Source organism: Periplaneta americana, chromosome 12 (genome assembly GCF_040183065.1).
Source record: "Periplaneta americana isolate PAMFEO1 chromosome 12, P.americana_PAMFEO1_priV1, whole genome shotgun sequence".
Taxonomy (NCBI): domain Eukaryota; kingdom Metazoa; phylum Arthropoda; class Insecta; order Blattodea; family Blattidae; genus Periplaneta; species Periplaneta americana.
The window spans coordinates 39,491,775-39,518,061 of NC_091128.1; the positions used below are offsets into that span (position 1 = coordinate 39,491,775).

At 35.7% G+C, this 26,287-nt stretch overlaps 1 protein-coding gene across 3 annotated transcripts in view; it reads left to right on the top strand.

Annotated features, from left to right (window-relative positions):
- Positions 1 to 24,529, top strand: part of LOC138710323 (zinc finger protein 771-like) — a 76,281-nt gene extending 51,752 nt beyond the window's left edge. For all 3 annotated transcript variants that reach the window (XM_069841132.1, XM_069841133.1, XM_069841134.1), the window contains exon 6: positions 1 to 24,529. In XM_069841132.1, coding sequence (XP_069697233.1) covers positions 1 to 850 — 850 coding nt within the window. In that variant the 3' untranslated portion in view covers positions 851 to 24,529.
- Positions 24,530 to 26,287: the final 1,758 nt, after the last annotated feature.

The following is a 26,287-nucleotide window of genomic DNA, read 5'->3' on the forward strand; positions in this document are numbered from 1 at the left end:
CGTGGACAAGCAGTCAGGTGCTTCCCAGACAAGTCGTGTTTCTAACGCACCTCCCAAAGATAATATATGCAGTTTGTGCCGTAAGCAGTTTTCTTCCAAGGCTAAACTTAAGAACCACATCATGACTCATACAGGGGACAAACCATTTCACTGTGGGCTGTGCAGTAAACGGTTCATAGACAGTACGCATTTGAAGAGACACTTCCGAATCCACACAGGGGAGAGACCTTTCCAATGCACTGTGTGTAACAAGCAGTTCACTGACAACGGCACATTGAAGACGCACTTCCGGATCCACACAGACAAGACGTTCCAGTGTGTGGTTTGCAGTAAAGTATTCTCTTCGGACTGGGACCTTAAAAAACATTCCCGCATCCACACGGGGGAGAAACCGTATCACTGTACCGTGTGTGGCGAACAGTTTTCCCGCAATGATAAATTGCAGGAACATCTACGCATTCACACAGGGGAAAAACCATACAGCTGCGAAGTCTGCGGTAAAGATTTCTCTCGTAACGATAAATTGCTGAAACACTCACGCACCCATACAGGCGAAAAACCGTATCAGTGTAAGATATGCAATAAACAGTTCTCACAGAAAGAGAGCTTGAACAGGCATGCTCGTACTCACACAGGCGAGAGGCCGTTTGAGTGTTTGGTGTGCACAAAACGGTTTACTCTGCGAGAGCACTTGAAGAGGCATTCCAGGATATGTCCAGCACAAGACACCGTTCTCCGGGACCTCACGTGTTCACGACTCAGTGCAGCGAGTGGTTCACACTTTGCAGATGGCTCAGGGGACTTTACAACGCCATCTGTTCTTCTACCACGTGGACATGAAGACTACTAAGATGATATTTCTAGATTTGAAATACCTCGCAAATTTCAGTATCTTTTAAATATGGCTTTGAAAGTTAGAGTGCAACCCTATGAATTGGAAGTATGAAATGAGTGAATATTTATGGTTGAGATAAATTAGTGATTAATTTTGGATGATATTACAGGGTGACCTAAATTCAACTGACAAACTGTGTTGACTGATAGGAGACATAATTTAAAGTATTTGGAAGCAGTAAAACATACACAGAAACTAGGCGCGAAAGTGTTGAGGGAAGAATATGATAATAAAATTACTTTCTGTAGGATATATGCGCTTGCACTGTACCTCAACTCAGTCCACTACCCAAATAGTGCAGCACATTTTCGGGGTGATGTACATAGGTTCTTTGACAAACCTTTTCGTGATGGATGGACTTGGCATGGTGTTCCATTATCCTGGTCTGCTAGGTCACCTGATCTAAGTCCATTAGCCTTTTTATGTGGGGTCACATGAAGACCAAAGTTTATCGTACTCCAGTTGCTTCAGTTGAAAATCTTGTGGCATACATCATTGAAGCCGATGAGTTAAGAGAAATTCTTGATATGTTTGATATGGTTAGGCGATCAGTGATTATGAGGTGCAGCGCCTGTATTGCATCAGGAGGATCTCACTTTGAACAAAATCTTCAGCTATTTGTTTTTGTTAGATTATCACTGAACAACAAATTTTTATTTTTTGTCTGGCTCCGAAATAAAAATAGGTGAATATTACTAATATGTGTGCCCTAAATCTGAATTTAAAATCCAAATTGCCCTATCATATACTATTTTCTGGGTGAAATAAATTGAATTTTTTAATGAAAAAACTTCTTTTTTATATTTTTCACTGCAACTGGTAAAATTACAACACACTAGGGATGCAAAAAACCTCATGCTACTTGAAAAATGTGTACTGGACACAAAAATGATGTTACATAGTCTAAAACACAACAATAAAAACATTTCATGCATATAATGAGAAAAATCTCGGAATTTGGACTTACATTTAAAAGAATTTTCTAGATGACTTTTGTTTATAACTCGATCCGGGACTGTCTTTTACTGTACAACAATAATCTGCAAGCATGCTGGATGATGATCTTCCTTTATATCGCCTTTCCATTTCAGATATTTCTTGACGAAGTCTTTACCCATGCTTGTTGCTTATCGCTCCAAGGTTTGAAAGAAAGAAATTCAAATGAGAATGTAAAAAGTGTATTTTGAGAGACATATTACACCCCATTTTTTCATATGCACTAGACATGGTTTCCACAACAAGTTCTATGTAGTTGTCTGCCCTAGAATTTCCAAGGAAATTTGAGAAAACATCTTTGAAAGTGCTCCATGTCATTTTTTCTGTAAAGAAAAATTCTTCCTCAAATAAAGAGTCAGCCATAACTTTGTGAATTTGTGGACCGATGAAAATGCCCTCTTTTAATTTACCTTCACTCAAAATGGTAAACTTTTCTTTTAAACCATTCCATATTTGTTCATTGCGTAGACCTCACTTTGAACTGTTACGAAATTTATTGAATAGAAGAGACCAATATTTGTATTTTTTATTAGAAGTACAAAAGAACATCCAACAATCATAAGAAACCGGAAATAAGTCATAAACTCATAAAAAGCATTAACTTTCGTTTTGGTTTACAACCTGCAACCCACGCCAAGTGTTTCCTGGGGGAGCGCTTATCGAAAAATAAAATCATAGTATATCTTAAAAACCTTATGTGATACGAAGAAAAGAGGTGCATTTTCGGATTCAGCGCACACCAAATCATAAGAGACACACTGTTTTAAGTCGGAGCAAAATTCTTGTTGTTCAGCGAATTATTGTCCAATTACATCCATGTGTTAATTTTTTGCTTATGCACGTAGATTTTTAAAATATTAATTTGATTTTTTGTTAACTAATTATAGCTTGTTAAAATAATGATTGGGTTACAAGTAAAGTTAAAAGTAGGTGATAAAGCATAAATTAATTTTCAAATAAAAATAATTAACACCCTATATTTTGTAACAATTGGCAGAGCATTTAGAATAGAATATGTGATAACTCGGCAAAGGTCTAATGGGACTTTTAAACCCCCTAGTGTCACCACGGCAACTGAGCAAAACATTGGCGTGGCGATCGTCTTAAGACTGCAGTTTTCCTCTTAATACTGTGGACAGAACAGATAGAACTCGCTCTGGTATGGAATTAAACAAATATTTCTTGTGATGTTCGGGTAATTTTTATTGTGCCGTTTATGTGAGCTAGTAGTAATATGCCTAATTGTTTTGTTCTTGATGTAAATCCGATTATATAATCTGTAAGGAAGTAAGACATTTCTTTTTTCCACCCAAAGACTAGGCTATTTTTCAAAAGTGGTGTAGAGCAATTCCACGGAGATAGAAAACTGTATGCTCGTTCTTATATCTGTAACATCCATTTTTTTGCGGTTTTGATAGCAAGAGCCGATAAATTTATTATTGACGGTAAAGAGGTGGTAGGACTTCCACGGAAGAACTGGTGGCCAAAACCGGATGCCATACCACATATTTTCCCGAACTTGCCTCGATACCTTAAAAAATTAAAAGGGGAGAAAATCTCCACCCATCCTTTCTCATAATAATGGACCCTTACCAAATACCATCTGGCTATGACCAATTCCATCAACGCTAAATAACCCAGTAGTTGATATAGCATCGTTAAGTGACCAAGTAAAAAAGAATTGGACGTGATATCCGAAAATCAGAAGAACACCTTAGCTGATTTTGCGCTTGTGTGCATGTATGTGTCACTACTTCACACCTGGATCTCCAAAATTGTCCAGTTACTTTGATCATAATCTCTTCCAGTGAATGAACGTCAGACCAGCATTTCAGCTGTTTAGTGCGAGTTTTTCAAAATCGATACATTTTTTAGAGTCATAAACTGTGATGGGTTCGAGGGAAGTGAAAATACAAAAGAATTCACAAGGTGAATGAACAGCCTTGCAGATGCAATGAACTCGAAGACTCCCTCCTCTGCCCTGTACAAAGGATTCTAGCATTACACGATTTTAGAAAATATATTACACGTAATTGGCAATACAAAGAACACGTTTGTCTAAGAAAGAACCCTTGAATTATTTAGAGTGACAATTCAGAACACTCGCGAAATATATTCATTCTTGTGGGATAGCAGATTTAAATATATTCTGACAGAAAAAAATTTAACCAGGATCCTCTAGAGCAGTGGTTGTCAGCACTCGCTGAAATGTGCAAAGGGTATGCAGTGCTGTCCCGTGTGCACTGCCGTGCAACAGGGAGAGATAGAGAGCATACCCGCTAGCAGCTACGGAGTGCACCCTAGTGCACTGCGTTTTCTGCGGGTAAGAGAGACTAGCCCCAGCGTGCTCTGTGCTGATGACCCCTCTGCAAAAAGTAAGTAGATAGGCAGAGAGCGAGTTATCACTACTGGCGGGCTGGGTCACACAGGTCAGGCAGCGCAGTCATAACACCTAACACTTCCTTCTTATCATGTCGCAGTACACTCTGCCTTAAAAACACAATATTCTTCCACACGTCCCGTTACTAACCACTGCATCTGTTGACTAAATAATGTCATGATGACTTGTATTTTCTTGACATGAGTGTCCCTCAGTTACGAGCATAGATATTATTTTCATTTTTCCTCTTTCCACTTCTCCTCCTATGCACATTTGTGATTAAATTTATTTTTTATGATGCAACACACAGCTCGCTCACTAGCCAAACAACCAAGGACAGGGGCCAGTAGCGCTGAATCGAGCTGTACACTTAACGGCGAAAAGAATGAGCCACTGAAAATTTGTAAGTTCCAGAGACATAACATTGTGCATGCTCGTCTCGTCAAAGCCGAGTTCACCAGGTAACACATAATTAAACCATTTAAATTCGCTGTATTTTGTTTAAGAGTCTAAAATATGTTATAAAGTCGAATGGAGGGTTGATTCTAGATACATCAGGTCCTCTGAAGTGTGAAATAATAATAAAATTGATAAATACAAAATAACCAGAGCGAATATGAACAGGAAAACCACGTATTATGATGAAACGATATTAACAATCACAGTAGCGTAAGTCATTATGGCATTGGTCTATTGAACGAGTTAATAGTAGTAGCTCAAGGTTCGAATCTCCCACACTTCCTTTTTTTTTTTTTTTTTAATTGCAAATTTGCCATCATATATGTCTCGCAAGGCTATATTTATTTGGCGACATCTCTTAGAATATTCCCAAACCCTAATAAATAATAAACCTCCCTCTCTCTTCCAAGCAATACTCCTGTCTGTTAGTAAAACGTTCTGTCTCATCATTATGCTTGAAGATGGCAGAGAGACAATAGAGATTAGGGCATACGGTGTCGTCGATCTGTGAGGAGAGAACATTTGACAATGGAAGATGCCGTGGACCGTCTAGCGTATGCTACTCTCCGACAGACTTCAATTGGAGAAACGTAATTTTTTCCGATGAGATAAATAACAACGATGGTCCTGCTCTAGTTTATCGTATGGTTGGCCACTGATACGATGAACACTTCGTAGGACGACTTAACAAGTCGGGTCGCATGAGTGTTGTGTGTTAGGGGTGGATGTCATACGATGGGGTAGGATTTCTCGAATGCATCCACTGTCGGTTTACAGCAGAAGTCTACGAACACATTTTGGCAAATGTAATGATCCCTTCCGCCCGAGAATGATATTCAGAAGGAACACTTTTCTTCCAGCAGGATAATCACCCAGTACACACCGCCAATCGGATTCAAAGATGGTTTACAAGGAGACCTCATGTCGACCTGGTCGACTGGCCTCCAAAATCACCGGATATGAATCCGATTGAAAATTTGTTGGCTACAGTCAAACGGATCCTATGCTCTAATTGGGCAGAACAATCACCTGTTCAGACAGCTGATGAATTGTGGGACAGAGTTCTAGATGCATGGGACGAGGTGGCCATGAATTTAGACCTGTTCCATAATCTTGTGGACTCCATGCCGCGCAGAATGAGGGCAGTTGTTGACGCAGGTGGTTTTGTTAATATATTAACAAATTGTTTATTTTTTGTTTATTTAATCATTTATTTATGTTTGATATGCGTCCGATTTTTTAGAATGTGAAACAAGTATTTTTTGTTTATACAGACCAGGTGTCGCCTATTAATAGCCGACAGGTGATGGGCAATAATATTTTTACAAGGCAGACTTAACGAAGTTTATGAACAAATGCCATTTCACATTTTAAACTAGTAAATTAATTAAAAACTAAAAAAAAAAAGATAATAGTAATTTTACCGTAGTGGGAGGCAAACCCACAACCGCTGGCACGAAAGTCAGACATCTTACCACTGGGCCACACACAGCTCGTAAGATTGACTACATTGTAGACGGATGGCTTTCAATGGAGAGACACCACGAGTGAACCGCGCGATAGAACTTAGCATTTCTATCGACCAAGAGTCGGCCCATTCTTTTTGCCGTTAAGTGTACATCTGAACATTTTTCAATCTCTGTGCCAGTTAAAAAATGTGCGGTATGCAAGTGCTAATTGTGAACCCCTAATTGAACCCAAGGACCTAGCTTCTACTTCATTAAATGTACATGTTTAATTATAATTTATTTTATTTTTAATAATAGCACCTCTGTCGTAATTAACGAAAAAATTATTTCAGTAAAAAAAATAATACAATATAATGCTTTGTTTGTAGGTTACAGGTTAATCTGGTTTACAATATTATTACATTTGTTTATTACGTTTCCACATCATAAGAGATTTCTGATCAAGCATATGAGAAAGTAAATTGGTCTCATGGAAAATATTCTCCAATAAGTAGCATATAACAACTTAATACAGTGCTACTAAATTATTCTAATTTTACAAAACACAAAATAACCTAGATATTTGAAAAGATCAAAACTTGCTTTATCATAGATATAATATCGATGCTTAATTTGTAAGTCTGAGTTGCAGTAATATTTCTTATTCCCCCTGAATTATGTATAAATCAGATACAACTGCAATTAATGGGTAAATAGTAGGTAAAAACTATTGGTGAAAATAAAGTGTCTCCTTTATTATATTACATTCTTTCTTGTGTATAAAAAAAACATAATTTCACAGCAATGCGTACTTTATAATGCCATAAAAATGTTCATTTTTACGAAGCTGTACTTCCTTTTTGCGTACTTCTGGTTGAAGCCGGCACAATGTTCCAATTTTCGGTTAATTATTATATTTACTATTCAGGGGTGTATTATATAGCTCATAATTTGTTAATGTAGTAATGTTACATTTTTTAAATAAGTAAAATATTGCGACAAAGTACTTTACAATACATTCTTATCTAATGGGTTATTTTTTAAATCTTTTGCATTCGCTCGAATAGCGAACCTAAAACTGTGGTCAGACAACAGAACTAGCGTCACTTGGTGACGAACCACTGAACTAGAGGAAGTTGCGTCACTTTCTTTTCTACCCACTCTGCCATTGGTTTCCTGTATCTAATTGTAATTGTTTAGTTGGGTGTCCTCTACAACACCTGAAAGTTTATCGGTTGAAGTTAGATTCACCCTGTATGAGTTGACTGTAAAATGTTAAGTTATTTGCATATTTTATATTGATATAATATACAGTGTGGTTCACGAAGTGATATCAGCACATACAGAGCACATTCCTGAGATCATTTTGAGTAAAAGGATTCATGTGAACATGGATCTACTTTTTCAGTAGTTAACACAGTTATTTCCAATTTTGAGAAATACATCACAGTGCAGCCATATTAATTGTAGTTTGATGAAACATGCAGTACACAGTGAGGGTGTCCTCTTTGATCAGCTCATTGATTTTTGTGTCTTCAAATGTCATCTAGACGTACTGGTCACATAATATGGCTAACCATGTTAAAGGTGAAAATGAAATGTTTAAAAATCTGCTTGAATGTAATTTTTTGCTGGGAGAACAAATTTTAACAGATATAATCATACCATTCGTAAAGTAATGGTTATTTTTTAAAGTTTTGTGGAAGAAAATGACAATCTTTTTTTCATACTAAAATACACAAAAAAATCTTCGTGGAAAATTGAAGCAAAATTTTTCAACATCTGTATTGCAAACTGTTTAATAAAACAGTACTTCTGCCAGATGTTGTTTTGGATTTAATTTTGTCTTTTTTTCATAGTTACCAGATTATTGTTTTTGTTTCATAGTTATCAGATTTTTTTTTTCTTCACTCAGGAGATTCAAATTGTTACATTGCTTTGAATGGAATAGAGTAGAATTTTGGGAGGGAGACACTACGATCTTAGAAGATCTGTTGCACTAACCCAAGAGCTAGGTGCATTCCCATACTGGTTTGCTGTGTGTCCCAGATTTCGAGCATGCAAATCCACTTGTCCTTAGACCAGTCACACCTCAATGTATTGCCAGCCAAATGCTGTGAAATGAGGTAGATGTCTACATGGAGACATGGGAGAACCCTGAAAAAACACCAATTATGACATTGTCTGCCACAGACTGGGACGAGCTGCATGACAGGCCGAAAATCTGACCACACAGCCACTGCAGGGAGTTACATTGCTTTAGTAATTGTAAGTCACACCATGTTAACATGAACTCTCTTACTGTAAAAGATATCTAAAATAAACTCCGTAGGTGCTGGTATGTTATAACCTCGTGAATCAGCTTATATAAACTTAATTTACTTAATTTCAGAAAGATCTCATAGGAGTTTGTTGTTTTAACTCTTGACATTACACACTTGCCTAACAGAGTATTAATTTAACTGATTTCTAGCTACTTTACGTGATTTTTTCCTTCGGAGTTAAGGAGGAAAGTACACCTTTCATTAGTGTAACTTTACTATAGTTTAACATTTTTTTTTTTTGGGAAGAAAAGTTGATATGTTTAATATACACTGTCATTACATAACTAAGCAATTTTAATATTTTTGAAAGCCTAATAGTTATTTTTTTTTTAATTATGAATATTTGTGGAGTTTACCTAACTAAAAACATTACTTAAGATATTTTAATGAAATGCATATTTAGTTCTCCCAAGTGAACAACATATTTTAAAATGTTTAATGTAAAATGTATAGTTTATTTAAAAAATAATAATATTCAAATTTATTTGAATAGTATAGTATGAAATATTTTTTTAAATAAATTAAGCATTCTACATTAAAGATTTTAAAGTATGTTGTTCACATGGGAGAACTACACATACATTCAAAGTTTCATTAAACTGCTTAAGCACTCTTTGAGTTGTCATGTAAGTGCTGTCTGGCTGAAAAAATACTCCACAAATTTTTGTAATAATTAAAAAAAATAATAATTCAGGTTTTCAAAAACATTAAAATTGCTTATTGATTTATAGACAGTGTATATTAAGCATGCCAATTGTTATTTCCAAAATGTCCATAGATTCTGAGGAAAAAATGTTGAAATACAGTAAACTTTTACTAGCAAAAGGTGTACCTCTCCCCTTGAAACCTTGTGCCTGACTTGACTACAGTAATATTACTTCTGAAGTCGATTTCTTTATGAAACTGCCAGGCAGGCCCTAAACACTGCAATGGAACATTTTCATCTTATAGTCCATATATTCTTCCAATAGAATTGCTATCGTTTGAAACACAAGTAGACATGGCTACAGGATCACTGGTGCTATACTCCGTTGGTTGCTGTAGTAGCTGTGGTTGTGACGCTGTGTGGTGGCACAGAAGACTGTCGACATGACTGTAATCATTGAAATACCTGGTTTAACAGTCCACTTCCAGAGTGTATCCAACAACTTATCTTTTATATTATACACGAGGAATATGTGCATTGGCATATTATACATTAACTTACACTATTATTGTATTAAACTAGAAAGTTTTGTCTGAAGTTAATACTCTAACCTCACTTGCTTTCTTTATTACATTAAACATTGTAAAATGTAACAAATTTAATAATTGTTTACGAAAGGAAATGAGGCAATAGGTAAAATTTTCATATCCATAGTAGACTGCTATATGTAATAAATATATTTTTGTTAATTTTTAAGACACTCTGGAAGTGTGTATAAAACATGATTCCATGAAGTGACTTGCAGAAGTGTTGGTTGTTGTAACATTAAACCCATTACCGCCATGCGTGATCATATGATCACGGTACGTATGTGTTTATTTAAACTGTTGAAAAAGTAATACTATGTTATGGATTTGAATTTTGGAAGTGTCTGTTGGTTCAGAAGATATGTGGCAGTGCTGTCATTGTGATAAGTTAATTGTCAGGACACAGGAGCTGTCTGCAGTGTTAGTTATCTGTTCGCCTTCATCAGCTGGAATACGATGGCAGTCTTTGTGTGAATATTGGTTTTATCGCATTGTTTGAAGATATTTATTATGGTATTTATGTTGGCCGTACTCTAGAATAATCATAGCTTCTGCTGTAGTTCAAAGGATGTTTAGTCTTTCATTGTGATGCAAGTGTACTAATTATAAATGTGTCGTTATCATATGAACATGCTAGGCGTTGATGAGGTCACTACATAGTTCATTCTATGAGGCACAGTACATCTGCATCTTTGTAACTCGTAGAAACTAAAATATGTTATACAGTGTATATAGTAATAGTAGTTTTCATCGATCCATATATTTTACATGAACCTGTTGTCATGATTATTGATCCATAAATTAATTTTAGACCTGTTCATGTAATGAATGCATACTGCAGCTCTGTAATTTGTAATAACGATTGTTTGAGCAGTAAGAATTAGTTACATAATATGCGTATATACAGTATATCACTAATATTGCTTCACTTCACACTATTCTCTTATACATTGAAATTAGTTTCGATATTCTGTTGTTTTTTTTTTTAGTAGAGGATTAACACAGAAAGATATATTATTGAATCAGACGACACTTCAAATAATATGGAAAACATATTTTTATTGAACCTCCTGCTGTGCACATCGATTATGATGAAAATTCAGGTGAGAGGATGCCAGTCGTCATGTCGACAATCTAACTGGGTGTCAACTATCTAGTGGAGCCGAAATAGTTTTGTCTAATAAGGAACGTGTTGGGGGCGTTGATTATTATTTATCTTGTTCCCCAGTGTTACCACCCTTAAACAAAAAACTAAGAGACAGTCTAAAAGCAACATTAAGTGGAGTAGGACTGTACAGTTTTGCGTGGAAAGTCACCTGTAGATTGTTTTGAGATGATTGTAAATGATGAATTTATTAAATTGCTAACAGAAGGATCAAGCAACTATGCATTATTCAAGAACTGTATGAACCCGAAAATAGCTCCCGAGGAGATGAAGATATTCCTGGCGGCCATACTACTTCTTTCTGGATGCAACACTGTTCCCAGAAGATATCATAATTATTGGGAAGCAGGAGGTGATGTGCGCAATGAATTAGTTGTGAATGCCATGAGACAAGATCGCATTTTGGAAATCTGTCGTTTTGTTCATTGCATCACAACAATAAACTCGACAAAAATTATAAATTGTGCAAACTTCCTCCAATAATGAGGCACTTGAAGAGTCGATTCGTGGAATTGTTCCAAGCAGAACAGTGTCTTGATTTCGATGAGTGCATGGTGGAATATTACGGATGCCACAACTGCAAACAATTTATCCGCGGAAAATCCATTCGGTTTGGTTACAAAATCTGGTGCCTCAATATATCAACTGGATATTTGATACATTTTTATGTTTACCAAGGGAAGAACGCTAATTGCAATGTCGAATATGAAGAAAACTGTGGGAAATGTGCTGCTCCGAAGCCGCTGGATTTACGTGGGGTGTAACTTTAATAGTGGCAAGACCGCTGGAAAAGCGAAACGAGACGAAATTATTGTTGTCACTTCTACCACATGTTATTTCTATGTCTGCTCTACCCTCCCCTAAAAGGACTCTTCCATCCGACTCACAGTGCATGTGCTGTGGAGAGTTGAAGTTAATCTCCTGTTAGTTACAGCTCTAAGCGGTGGTGTTTACAAAGCAGGATCAGCGATCTTGGCTGAAAATTCAATCTGTCATTGTTGAAGCATGTGGAGTGACGGCGTTACCATACAGGACTGTGGCGAGGTGGGTTCGAGCCTTCAACGAGGGGCGTGACCACGTGGAAAACATGGCTCAGCAGGGTCATCCGAGTGTTAGTGAAGAGGAAATGCAAGCTGTTTCTTCGCTATTAAACAACGATCGACGATAGACAGTACGTGAGTCGGCCCAGGAGATAGGAATATCGCATATGACTGTTTCGTATTCTAAAGAATCGCCTAAAAATGAGAAAAATTGCATCTCGGTGGGTTCTCTGGGATTTGACGGAGGTACAGCGATGGATACAATACGACACCGCTCAAATTTACTTGGAGCGTTATGATCGTGAAGGAGACGCCTTCTTACTGCGTATTATACTTGATGAGACATGGGACAGTTAATACGAACCTCTACTTAAGCGTCTATCAAATGAGTGGCGTCATTACAAAACAGTGAAAGTTATGCTGATTGTTGTGTAGGATTGTTGGGAGGCCGAGACGTAGATGGGAGGATAATATTAAAATGGATTTGAGGGAGGTGGGGTATGATGATGGAGACTGGATTAATCTTGCACAGGATAGGGACCGATGGCGGGCTTATGTGAGGGCGGCAATGAACCTTCAGGTTCCTTAAAAGCCATTTGTAAGTAAGTAAGTTGTGTAGGACTGTGACAGCGTCCTCCTAACACATACCGTCCCGCAAAGACGAATGTTAATGCACAGTATTTCCGTCATTTTTTGGAGAATAATATGAGACCAGTGTTGCAAAGAAAGTGCCCACACGTTTTGCAGAACCCGCCCATCATTTTGCAGGATAACGCAAGGGCGCACACGGCACAGCTGTAGCTGATTTGTACAGTCGCTGAGGTGGGAAGTGCTTTTTCATCCATCACATTCACCGACTTAAGCCCCTGTGATTATGACTTAATCCCAAAGATGAAGGAACCACTTCGTGACGTTCGATTCCGGACTGTTCCCGATATACTGTAGGCAGTAGGGCGGTCCATCAGAAACATCAACAGAACAGGAGCTGCTACAGGGATACTACGACTTCCACATCGCTGGCAACGAGTTGTAGACAATGCTGGTTACTACGTTGAAGGACTGTAGAAGTTTCACAGATGTATCACTTGTATATTCGTAGTAAATAAATAGTTGCCATTATTAAAGTTACAACTTGTGTATTTTGACTACCTCTTCACAGGAGTAAAACTACTTGTTCATCTCAAGAACAGCGATTATGGTGCCACTGGTACAATCCGTGAAAATAGAACACTGAAAGACGCCCACTTACGTCATCCAAAGAGATAAAGAAAAAGACATGTGGCTCTTATGAAATGGTGAACATTTCAAATGAAGGAATTGGTATTGTGCGGTGGGTGGGCAATTCCGTGGTGACCATAGCGTCCACTTGTCACAGAGTGCAGCCTGTTTCGAATGTGTCTCGTTACTCACAAGCACAAAAGAAGAAAGTGCGCGTTGCTTGTCCTGCACTACTAAATGTGACAAATACGTGTTACTTTATTTTTTGAGAACTGATTTGAGAAACTCGTAATTACAGAAAACTGTTTCAAAGGAATGTTTTTATAAAGTATTTTGTGGTCTGAAATAGTTACCAGTTGCAAGTATTATATTTATAAATATTGCTAATATTTTTGCTGGATGTCAACTCCGAGACAAATATAATAAATTTGCTAACATTAACGTCTAGCGTGATCATATGAACACAGCCCCTAGTGACCAAATGGCATAACATACGAACAAAATATTTTGTGAATATCGTTGACAGACAGATAGAAACTTAATTCTTATGGTGGAAACATATTCGGTAATTTTTTCTATTTTGGCCTTAAAGGGTTAAAGGAGTTGCATAAAATTACGTCCATTTGAAACTTCATTGACATGAAAGCCTGCAGAGGCTGTTGTGGAGTGCATATTGGTCTGAGCCATCTAAGATTTTATTTAATTTCGTTGTGGTACATAACTATTCATCTGTTGTTATATAAGGGAACTGCCATTAATATGAGAGTGTCTTCTTGGTGTGACCATATTTTTGTAACAATATATTACATATTTAACGCTTCTCTTATTTCCTTATTAGTTTTTCGGTTATGAAGATGTATCCCACAAGAGGTTTCACTAATGCTTATTGTAAACAATCGTGGGGGACTGAAATACCTCTATCCATGCTGCAAGCTTTCTTCTTTGTTCCATTCTCAATGTGGTAGGGGTAGCTATTTTGTCAATAAACAGTACTGTGAAAGGAAAGAAAACACTTGTATGTAAGTGTTAACTTTTTTTTATTCACTCTGTATTAAGAGGAATAGAAATTTAATATCTAACATGGAAAGAAAATCTGCATATATATATATATATATATATATAAAACTCTGTCTCTGTCTGTGAATGAGCAAACTCCAGACAAAATTTGAAGTTCGTTTGTTTCCTATGTGAATTTCAACTTTGTTAGTCGTTACTCTATCATCAATCATCAATTTGGAAGTGAATGTGACACTGCCAGTCTAAGAAAGACTTCCTAAGAGCTTTTGGTCAATCATATCTGGAAGCAGTGCTAAACATCCAGAACAGTACTACTGTATTTGTGCCTGTCACGTTGGAATGCATTCCATTTGAGAAAGTTTCTGTACAAGTAGACACATGATGTTGGAGCCAGTCAACTTAAGTCATTTCTAATTTTCATTGCTGTGTACATCACTGTAAAATTGTGACTATTTGTATTTTGAAGTGTATTCAAACACTAATTTTATTCTATTACTTCTATAACACCACAAAGTATTATATTTCAACCATGGAGAATTCTTGTAACAGATGTCAGGTTCTTTGTTGACAGTCAGTTTGCTCTGTTTATTCTTTTTCAGTGGGAAGATGACAGGTTATTCATATCCAACATTCCCAAGGTATAGGTTATGGCTCTTCTATGTATCCATCCTTTTCTATGCATTAACCATATTCTAAAATGACGAGAACTCTAATTTGATATGGCACGAAATGTAATATGAATGAAGACAAACCATCTCGCTGAAATGGTACCATACAGTTACCAAGGGTACATTACCTTTTTTTATCATCATCATCATCATCATCATCATCATCGTTATCATCGTCCAAACAAGTATAAGGCCCATGGTCTGTTACGGTCTCGGTAAGTCATTCTCGGTCCATCTTTTTTTTGGACAGCCTAAAGATCTCTTCCCTTGGGGACGGTAGTGATTACGAAAACCTATAGCCTCTCCTACCTTAATGCCATCCTCACCTTCTTGTGATACAGCCTATTTTAAACTAACAAGGCTCTGTCGACTGAGTAGCAGCAGAATAACTATAACATCTGATGTAGAGGAAATGTTACATAGGTGGGAACCCCACCACTTAAACCTTATAGGCTAGCAACCCTTAGGCGTCCATTTTATATTGTTTTCAAGTCTCATTACCTTTTTTAAATATATTTTAATATTAAAAATTTGAATTTTATATTTTTAACAATAAGTGTTTTATGAACTTCAAGAAAAATTAATATCATTGTATACATTATCACAAGATCTTGTTATAGATTGGTTGTGTTTAGCAAGTATTATCCCATTATAAGTGATTTTTAATATTCTTGTAATTTATTACATGTTTATTGTAGCTTGGCACTGATGTTATAAAATCTAAATAAAAGACAGGAACAACATTACAGTATTTAGAAATTAAACAACACTACAAATTTTATTAATGCATCACTTAAGACTAGTTTTGTCAATGTAGAATAAACACATAACATTATGATTCATATCATAGAATGTCAGGTTATGAAGGAGTGGATTGCAAGACTAATTTTTCTTCTTGTACTTCTGTTTATAATCCCATTTTACAATATTGTCATAATACTACATCAATGACATTGAAATCCCAATTTGAAGAACATGTGTTTCTAATGCCTACCCACTTCACTTGCATGATTCGTGTTCTGCATATTGCAGAGAGATGGCAGCACTGTGACCCAATTTCATGTTGCACACCACTTCGGAGTTATGCATATACATGAAGTGTATCTGTGAAGAGTTATGTCGTGTACTAGGGGAAGTGTATGTGTAAGTGTAGTGTAGGAAATGGGTAAGGATGATGGTGAGGAAGGGAGAAGGGGAAACCCGTGCCAGCACATAGCCTACTCCTATCGAATAGCACCAATGGGGCTGCCAGGCTTAACATCCCCTTTTTACTGGTGAATCACTATCAACAGTGACATATGCCTTCTCTTCATATGCGCTGTGGAGAGATGTAGGATTTAACCAGGTATATTGGTGCACAGTTTAGTGATTAGAAGTTGTGCACCGCCATCTCTCCTAGTCCCAAGGTGAAATTTTACATGAAAATTTCTGACCTCACCGGGAATCGAGCTCAGGACGGCTAGTTCGTAGACAGTTGTGCTACCACAGAGCTAACTCAGCAGAGAAATTTGAATAACATTGAAAACACAAAATTGATGTCTTTGACTTAAATATCTTCCAAAATAATATGTTTATTTGCTGAGAAAGGAGAATTTTGTCTCTCTCTCTGCATTCCACACACAGGGTCACAGTCACATCACATGTCTATAGAAATGTCCTTTATACAGGTGCTTATTGTGTTGAAATAATACCAGTCAGATCTTCAACTAATAATGGCAGTAAAGAAAATAAACTCGTATTAAGTATTTCAACTTCTGTCATTAGTCATTATCATTCTCGTTTTGCTTGGTTTTATCTTGAAATTTGAAAATCAGTTTTTTCACATGTTCAGTATAACTTATTACATATGTTAATAAAGTATAATAAGAGTAAGAAAATAATATATTCGCAACATAAGAGGGATTTCTGCTCCTTACACGAAGTAGCAGCTGCAGATACTCCGAGCTGCCATTCATAATTGAAATACTTTGTATATTTTCTCTTGCTTTCCAATACTTTTATTTGACATTTTATTTTTCATAACTGAATCCCTCCATGACCAAACTCCATGAACTGTCACTGTTAATTTATTTTCTTACATAAAAGAAGCTAAAATACACCACTGAGATAAAAAAAAAAAAAAAAAAAAAAACTCGCTTTGAAGTTAAGAGATTGATATTTCATCATCATGGCTCCAGTGGGTGATTTTTATTATGCAAGTACACTATCCATTGGACTTATATATTGATGAAATGTTCTCTTTAACTTTCTAACTAGTGTCTGGATGTGAAATTCCTTTTTTTTTATCTGCTCCTCCTTTCAAAATTATGGATCAAAATCCATTTATTGCCAATTTGACTCAAAATGCTTGAGTTTTGTTATCATAATCTTTTCCAGGTTTTTTACTGTTATATTGCTTCTCTTCTTGTTTTGTTGTGAGAAACTTTGTTAACAAATATTGAGTTTGTCATTTCAACATTAAATTCGTTTGCAAGAATGTCACTGATAGATGAATTTGCAAAAGCTATTGCATTTACTGACAATGATCGAGTTTGTACTATGCTGCTGCTCTAGATGCACTATACTCAACGGTTAAGTGTCCAGTAAAAAGTTTCAGAGAAATGCAAAGTTAATGTAGGAAGCCTGAATCTGGCCGAAAACAGAAAACTACAGCCTGTGATAACTGATTTATATTGTGCAGATTTGAGAAATTGTCATACAATCTAGGTGAAAGCCCAAAATCGACTCTACAGTGTAATGGGTGTCAACTTAAGTTTGGAGAGGTCTAGGGGAAGTAGCCATAAAATCATGCCAACTTGCAACAGGTTCAGCACTGACTCCAGACTATTGAGCAGCCTGTCTTCAGTTTGTCTGTGAACATGCCGGATTAGAACAAAATACTGCTCTGCAATGAGTCCAGGTTCTCCAGATCACCAGATGGCAGGAAGAAAGTCTGGAGATGAGCTGGAGAACGTTATACATTTGCCTTCTCTGATAGGCATTTAACTGCTATCATTTTTATCTGTTTGAAATTAAGCGACTTTTTTGCCTCTCAGTGTATTTCACAATGTTCTGATTCTGCATTTTGTAGTGACAGGTATTTGGTATATTTTCAATAAATACATATTTTGGTACTTCTGTTCCTCCTGATTCATTATAATTTTCATGACAAGGATGAAAGTTATATCCTATATTACCATATATTCACGAGCAATGGAACTCTCAGATCATGTGGACATTATGATGCAAGATCATTCTTAAAGGCAACACTGAACAGACATGGACAATGCCCACATAATTCCAAGTATAGATAAATTGTCGCTTTTCTGTGGAAAACTGGCATCTTCTGGATTTGTAATCTCAAACACTACTAATTAATATAGATATTGTAAAGTAAAAATTTGACAAATTTATTTCCAATTTACATTAGGTTTACTTCATTTTTAAGAATCACTGAATTGAAAAGTTGCAGTTACAGATGAGGAATGCTTTCCGTGAACAGTCTTGCATTGTATCAAGCTAAGAAATTAGTATGTCCATCTTTCATTCAAATTTGTTCTTCAGTAGGAATTATAACCATATGAGCCAAATACAAGGAAGGTAATTTTAAAACTTTTACCTTTTTGCTTTGTTACTTAAATAAGTGCAATTTTCTTTTTGTATTGATCTTGTTCATCACATTTTTTATGAAATAACTAGAAAATAAATAGCTGCTTAAAAGTGTCTGTCTTGTGGATGAGCTTCTTTGTGCACATACTGGTACCTTTTTTATATAATTGGTATACTATATTTAGAAAATAATGTGATTTGAAATAGTCATGACCATGCTTTATATTGCATGAACAAGAATGAAACCTGAATGAAGATAATACCACAAAAAGTAAGTTTGAGGAAGCTTGCATGGAAAAGTAAACACAATGGCACAATTGAGGAGCTCTTAAAAAACCCATTAAGTACATTCCTATTATAATTGATTTTGAAATGGATTCATACTTTTGAAAGCTTCCTGCATTGGGCTACAAACCCTACTTCAGGGAAGCTAAAGGAGTTTGTAGACCTAAGGAAGACCCTTCCAATCTGTTTCGAACAAAGTTGCAATTGGAGATGAACTTGATGGGTTTTGTTTCAGAGCTCCTCACTATTATTTGTGAGAAGAAAAGAAACATTTTTCTATTGGCAAAATGACGGCAGAGTATTTTAATAAAAAATGTAAATTCACTTTTGGACTTCAACTTGATTAATAGTAACTCAGAATATAACTTTATTTCACTTCCAAGCCAATTTTAAGGTAAAACTGTGCAGTGATATCTCTAGCTTGGGTGAAAATAAAGAGCTTCATTAGATGTGCAAGATTTCTGCATTGTGATTTATTGTTCAGCTGTGAAATAATGTGACTACAACTTGACTAATGAAGATTTGAAAAACAGCTGATGTGATATTCACAAAATTCGTAGAGTGGAGTGTTTCAGCAGTCTGTCGTTACGAGAGGAATCTTTATTGCAGACGAAACCAGTGGGCTTCCTAGAAGTTACATTCAACTTCAGCTGTGGTTTTCATATTATATTGTTTTAGGGTTCAGAATCCAGTGTGACCAAAATATGTGTGGTGCAAGTTGAAGTGCTCTTACACATCCTGAAATGTGAAGAAAGAAATAATGAAAGGAAATATAAGAAAGTACCAACATAACCCTGTGTTTATTCAAGTCAGAGAATTATAATTGCGACCAAAAATCTGTCTCAGAATTGCTGTCTCACCTATACTGTATATCATAAGGTACTGATATGGTGTTACGATTGTGTTCTCTTAATCTTTTGTATTTCACTGTACTTACAGCAATATTTTTGTATAAATTATTCTTTTCCTTTCCTCTTTGTTATTTTCTACAGTATTCATGATAAAAGGTTTTACAACTTCTTTCCTTCACTTCTCTAAATATATGTACATATATTTGTTTAAAGCTACAGTGAAACCTCTTTTTAACGAATCTGTAAGGGACTAATTCTCTTTTTCTTAAGTGCGGGCTTTTCTTAAAAGGGGATCCTCACTTAATGTAAGGAAGAAGGGATTGAGAATGGAAATTAAAACACCCTGAGGTTCTGTTAACTGCATTAATCAGGTTGATTCACTAAGGTCGTGAAGTTCTCCAGGAAGTGATTTCTGGTAAAATTGTGATGGAAAAAATTCATATAAACATACTGTATGTCATATTCTAAAAATTGACCAAATTGAACCCTTCTGAAAGTTCAACTTGAACGTGGCAGTTATGAAGGTATAACATTTAAATTATCTATGAAAATTGTACTGGGTGTATTACACATTTATTAAAGTACATTCACATTATTACTCACCTATAAAATAAAATTTGTACTAAAGTTTTCAAAGACCCCACCTTATGCAGCAATACATGTAGTTGTCTAAGTGTGAACTGTGCATGTCACATTGCCTAACTTGTGTTGTTGGTCACAAATAAATCGAACAAAATATGGTCAACAGTGGCTCCGCTTCGCAGTTCGTTGTGATGAATTTTTATACAATACTCTGTCCATTGTTCCAAGCAGTGTGAGTTATTTATAATATGCTATAATTCTAAATGCTAGAGCGATGTTCACAAGAACTGTGATTATTTCCAAAACTATTGAAAATCGAACATATGTATATATTGTGAACATTTTTTCTTCACAATGATATCGGGAATCAGTTCATAAAGTATTGCACGAACTTGGTGAAGCACTCTGTATTTACATACATATGAAAATACCCTTTAACCTCTTCCCTTACTATATATTTTACCAGTTTTGTGAAAAAAAGTGTCATTTTTTTATTTTCGCAAAGAGGTCATTTAATATTGCAGAATCACTTTACATCACTAATTTTCTTACATACTTAAAAAGTCACTATGAAATAGACAATGGGACTCAAACGAGTTTAATAAATTTAGAAACATGTTAGCAACCCGAGTTAACTCGGGATAATAAGGGAAGTGGTTAACTTTATTATTAGCAAACACATGATACGATAGTCTCACAAAATCACAATAATATATAATTATTTATGCTCGGCCATGCCGAAATGTAGTAATTATACACCTGGTAGCAGTCCTTTAATGCATGTCATTAAAGTACACCTACTCATTAAAGTACAGGTGTTCAGTCAATGACAAGTCAGCTTACAGGTGTTCAGCCAATGACAAGTCAGCTTTGTACCGTTATAAAACCGCAAGTATTGATTATTCTCGGATATGCAATCGAAAGAGAATTAGAGAAAAGTCACTGAGGCTGGAAATCCAATACTGTCGCAGAAGGTTATGTTCTGTTACTATAATAATTAGCGTTAATTGTAAATAATATTCAAATAAATTCAATTTGTCATCTCGTTTTTCAATGTCTAATTTAATTTCAATGTTATATAAAAGTTAATATTTAGTTTACTCTGTAGGTTCTTATAGGCTATCAAGGTCAACGTGAACATCTGTTCCTCGGAAAAAATCAATACTTTCGTGTCTGCGCACATCTCACAATTTACGAGGTATTGCTCAAGGTCAGTTAGATACAAATAAAATGAATAATTTCAAGTTAGAAGTATGGTCGAGCATAAAAAGTCGTATGAAACTCGCCTATAATGGTAATTAAGAAGCTCGTATGAAAATTATGAAACTTGCACTTGTTTCATAAACGTCCATACTTGCTTCTTAATTACTATCATTATAGGCTCGTTGCATAATGTACTATTCTTTAAGTAATGTAAATAAATTTACAATTTTCATATGCAAACACACAACATTTCTAAAGCTTACTTTCAATTGAGATATCGATGCATATTATCAAATTGCTATGTACTGCTGCTAGTGTCACTAAGTGTGACCATACTTTGTACAGAAATCTATCACAGACTTTTGGCATAAGTTCTGTATTTGAAAATCCATTCAGATGTATTACGTTATTTTTATGGTAGTTCTGCTGGGATGTGCGAAATCTTTGTTAAAAACGAGAACATTAAAATGAGGTTTTACTGTATAAATGCACTTATGTAACTTATTTTTGAGAAAAACTTTGAGCGCAGAAGTTCTTATGAACATGGGTCCAATTAAAAATAGTTGTGCAATCATACTAAAGCCCTGTTCAGATGGTGCTTGTTTCTTTGCTGGCTAGCAAGCTTGACACTCTGCTGGCTCCTGTGTTTGTTTTGGTAATGGACACAGTGTGCTACCTTGCATTCTTGGGGACGTGAGAATTCATGTACATCAAACATGGCAGCTGTGTTAGAAACTGTACGAAGGAGAAGCTCAGCAGCCTTGCTGGCTTTGATGCTGAGGAGAATGATTATCAAGTTCAGAAAAGAAAAATGTGGAGCGATAAGGGTTATTGCATAGAGATACAGGCCAAGATGTCATTTTCAGTGCTCTTGGGTCTCAGTGCTGCACACACTGCTAAACAAACGCGATTCTGTGCCTCCACATGCATTCGTTTATTATGGTAATTCGGCCTCTACGCCTCAATAGAGTCATGTCTGGATCCTTGGTTCATCCATAACTCATTTTGATTACAAAGTTTTTAGTTTCTCTCTTCAGTTCAAATTGTAAAATTGCGTCTTTTTCATCTGCTGCCACCATTCATGATGAATAAGAAACTAAACCATAAGTGGAAAACAAAGTCCTACATTAACAATAGGGAACAACTGGATAATACTCACGGCAGAGCTGGCCACTAGTACCAGGCCGTACCGAGCCGTGCCAAACAAAACACAATCGAAATGGTGGTAGTAAAATTCGCGACTATATTCTTAAATAATTCACTGCATTAGTCAAGTGCAAGACTTCTGGCTTCTGTTGCATTCAAACAATTATAAAATACGATAATTTGGTCCAGGGAGCATCCGTTTTTGATGCAAAGATAATTTGTTTGGCTTGTTTCTTAAATAAAATTACGAAATGGCATTCCTGTGCTTAACATTTAATAAAAAAAGAAATTAGCAGAACTGTTTTGTCTCGAGACTCTCATCTAAGTCACGTAATCTACTTCAATATATTTGCGCAAATATACCTTGTAGCTAACAGTGGTGCTATCTCTCAGTAATGTTCAGAACGAAGGAGGCAGAGAGAGAGAAAAGAAACAAATTTCTCCCTCCAACGATGCCACACACCAATGTCCTGTTCTTATGTTGGCGAGATTGTGTATTTACTTAAATTTGGTGCTAAACATAACGGCACGGTTCGAAGATACCGTGGGAATTCTCCAGTTTAGCGAACAAGAGTAAATGTTGTAGGTAACTAACCAAGAAGTGTAAAATAACTACGTTCTATATTTAATTTCTGTTTGTTAGAAACTAAGAAATAAAGAAAAAATACGGATTTAGTTTGAAAACTAACTTGGTGACAATGTCCCAGCAAGCAAGCAGCCAGCAGTGGGCAGGATTTCTAGCAAGCAAGCACTGTGAACTACCATCAGCTCTCCTCGCTGCAATCTACACGCACCATGCAAAACAGGCTTAAGTAGCTCATCTGCTTTTGTGCAGCCTTGTTAACTGTAACTTGATCAGACATAAATGTAAAGTAAAAGCGTCAGTCTATTAGTCTGTGTATCGTTGAATTAATTATTTACATCATACAGCCAGGCACGTTTAAATGAAAAAAAAAATTGTTCAAAACCTGCTGTGAACATAATTTTGAATGGGGAGAAGAAAACTACAAGGTACGAATAGAGTGCATTCCTTACAGTGCCACAGAAGTGAACGGCTAGTTTTTAGAAAGTTCTCTAAATTTCAACTTTTCTTAATTTAATTTGATTTTTGCTCTCTCGCATTTTTTAAAACTGATCAGTTTAAGATAGATAATTTGGATGTGCCGTATGTACTTAATGTTGAATCAAGATACCTCAAAAGATGATGGGTGAGGGGGGGGGGGTGAATTTTCAAATACGTCACTGAAACATACAATCTGTAAAGTATAACAATTATATTTTGCTCTATGAAATAAAATGATAAATTTCCTTTTTGCAGACAAAAATATAGAAAAATATTGTTAAAGTTCAAGGGGAAATGTTTCTAACATTCTAAAGATGTATTTCTGGCCTAAAAAGACGTGTTTTTTTTAGGACTTTGCTCTGTTTTTTTTTTTTTTTTTCTTCATAGTTACGGTATAATAACTCTCTTCTTTCTCACAGATCAAAATAATTGTTATGTCATTTGTTATTATTGAAAATCGGACTCATATTCACATGAACATTTTTACTTAAAAAATCTCTGTAATTGTCAGCTTAACTTTGTGAACCAGTCTGTATATATTCTTTTAGCATATATAATAATTTATTTAATGTGAATCTCTATATTCTTGCACTTTGTTAAAAGGACAAAAATCATTAATTAAAAAAAAAACCTGACATTCCTATTATTCCTATCTTGTGTTAAGATGCATTTGTTATGTTTCTTGAAAATATGATATTCTTTGCTCCCACGTGGAATAGATCAAGGATGCAAGAGAGTTTCACGCAAGTTTCATTATAATATAAAATGTCTTGCAATGTTCTAGAATTTCTTAATGTATCATTTATGAAATTTTGCAGTAAGATACCTATAATGTATTAATTTATCACTGTGGAACTTCAGGTTTATACAGCTTTAATTGCAAAAGAAATGCTGAAATGAACATTGTAATTATTTCTTCAACATATTTTACTGTTGCCTGAGATACTGATTAAATTATTTATAAGATATTTCAGTTTTAAAAATTCATAATTTGAAAGGTAAAGGTAGCCTCAACACTCAATTTTATAGACTTCGTGAACCTTGGGGCCATTTTGGAAGTTTTGCAACGAGAAAATCCCATCTATTGGAAATGTACGTAATCATGTTTATGTCGTTTCACATTTTTATATTCAATATACAGTGGGACGTCGATTATTCGAAATAATTGGGACCATGTATAGTTTGGCTATGCAATTGTTCGGATAACTGAACATAAAAATGGCACAGTACATAAAATATATATAAAGTTTCTTTACAATAATGTACTGTTAAAATACTGTACTGCACATACAAACATGTACTATACATAATAATGATAACAGTAATACAATACAGTACGTACCTTATTGCTTGAAGAAATCGCTGATTTTTCATTGCTGAAGTGAAAAGCTTCATTTTATTGCGGTGGGATCCCTCAGTCCCTTCAGCAGAAGTAGTTTTGTTGAACAGCATTCCTTTTGTCATTCAAAGCCTTCTGCATGCGTTGGACAATATTTTCGTCACCGTCTTCGTCTGTTTCATTGTCCATAGGATCGAATGTTTCCTGGACACATTTTATAATTTAAAATTTGAAAACCTGGATCACTATCAGTTTCAAGCCACTCATTTGCATCTTGTTTATCGCAGTCTTCAAAACTGGGGATTGATTGAAATAAGTTTGTAAGCTCACTAGTCTCCTCCTCATCAGATCCGTTTCCTTCGGTTTCATCTACACTTTTTAACCAGAGTTTATTCCATGCATTTTTAAATTTGTCTTCTGTCATCAATTTCCACAATTCAGCTAACATATAGCAACAATCTTTAAAGTTTAACATTTTAGAAACGGCAACAACACTCTCTTGGTCATTCTCTGCCTGTAGTAAATGCCGGAGAACTTGTTTTTTATAAATTCTTTTCAGTTTCTCAATTACATCTTGATCTATGGGTTGAATCAAAGCAGTGATGTTTGGTGGGAAGTACATAACCTTGAAATCGTTGTCAATAAAATTGCATTCAAGATTTCAACTGATGCATTATCGAGAAAAGCATAACTTTACCACTTTCACCTTCCCGTTCATGATATTTTTTAACATTGGGTACAAAATCATTGTCATACCATTCACAGAAAACTTCAAAATTTATCCTGGAATTTTTTTATGCTTTGTATACAGTTGGAATGCAATCAACATTTTTAAAGTAGTGTGGTTTCTTCGATTTTCCAGTCACAAACAATGGTAACCTATGCATACCACTAGCATTTGCACAAACCGTGACAGTAATTCGTACTTTACTGATCTTAAATCCTGGAGCTGCAGCTTCCCTTTTTGAAGCAAGTGATTTTCGCGACAATGATTTCCAGTTCAATCTCGTTTCATCCGCATTATAAATATCATCTCTCAAATACCCCTCACTTTTCACCATATCTTGGAATTTTTGTTTCATTTGGTTGGCAGCTGTGGCATCACTAAGATTCCTCTTCAATCCGCAACTCCCTTATTCCATGTCGCGATTTGACATTTTTTAACCAGTCTGTACTTTATTTAGCACTAATGCCTTTTCGTATAACAATGGACCTGATATCGGATCTCCTTTTGCACACCTTTGTACAAACCACATGTAAACGGTCTGTTCATTTGCATCCTTCATGGTTCTTCTTTTCTTCGAACCATCCTCTGAGTCAAGCTTTGCTGCAAATTGCAAAATGCTGTCTTTATTTCATTTTATATCATAGATAGTGGATTTACCTA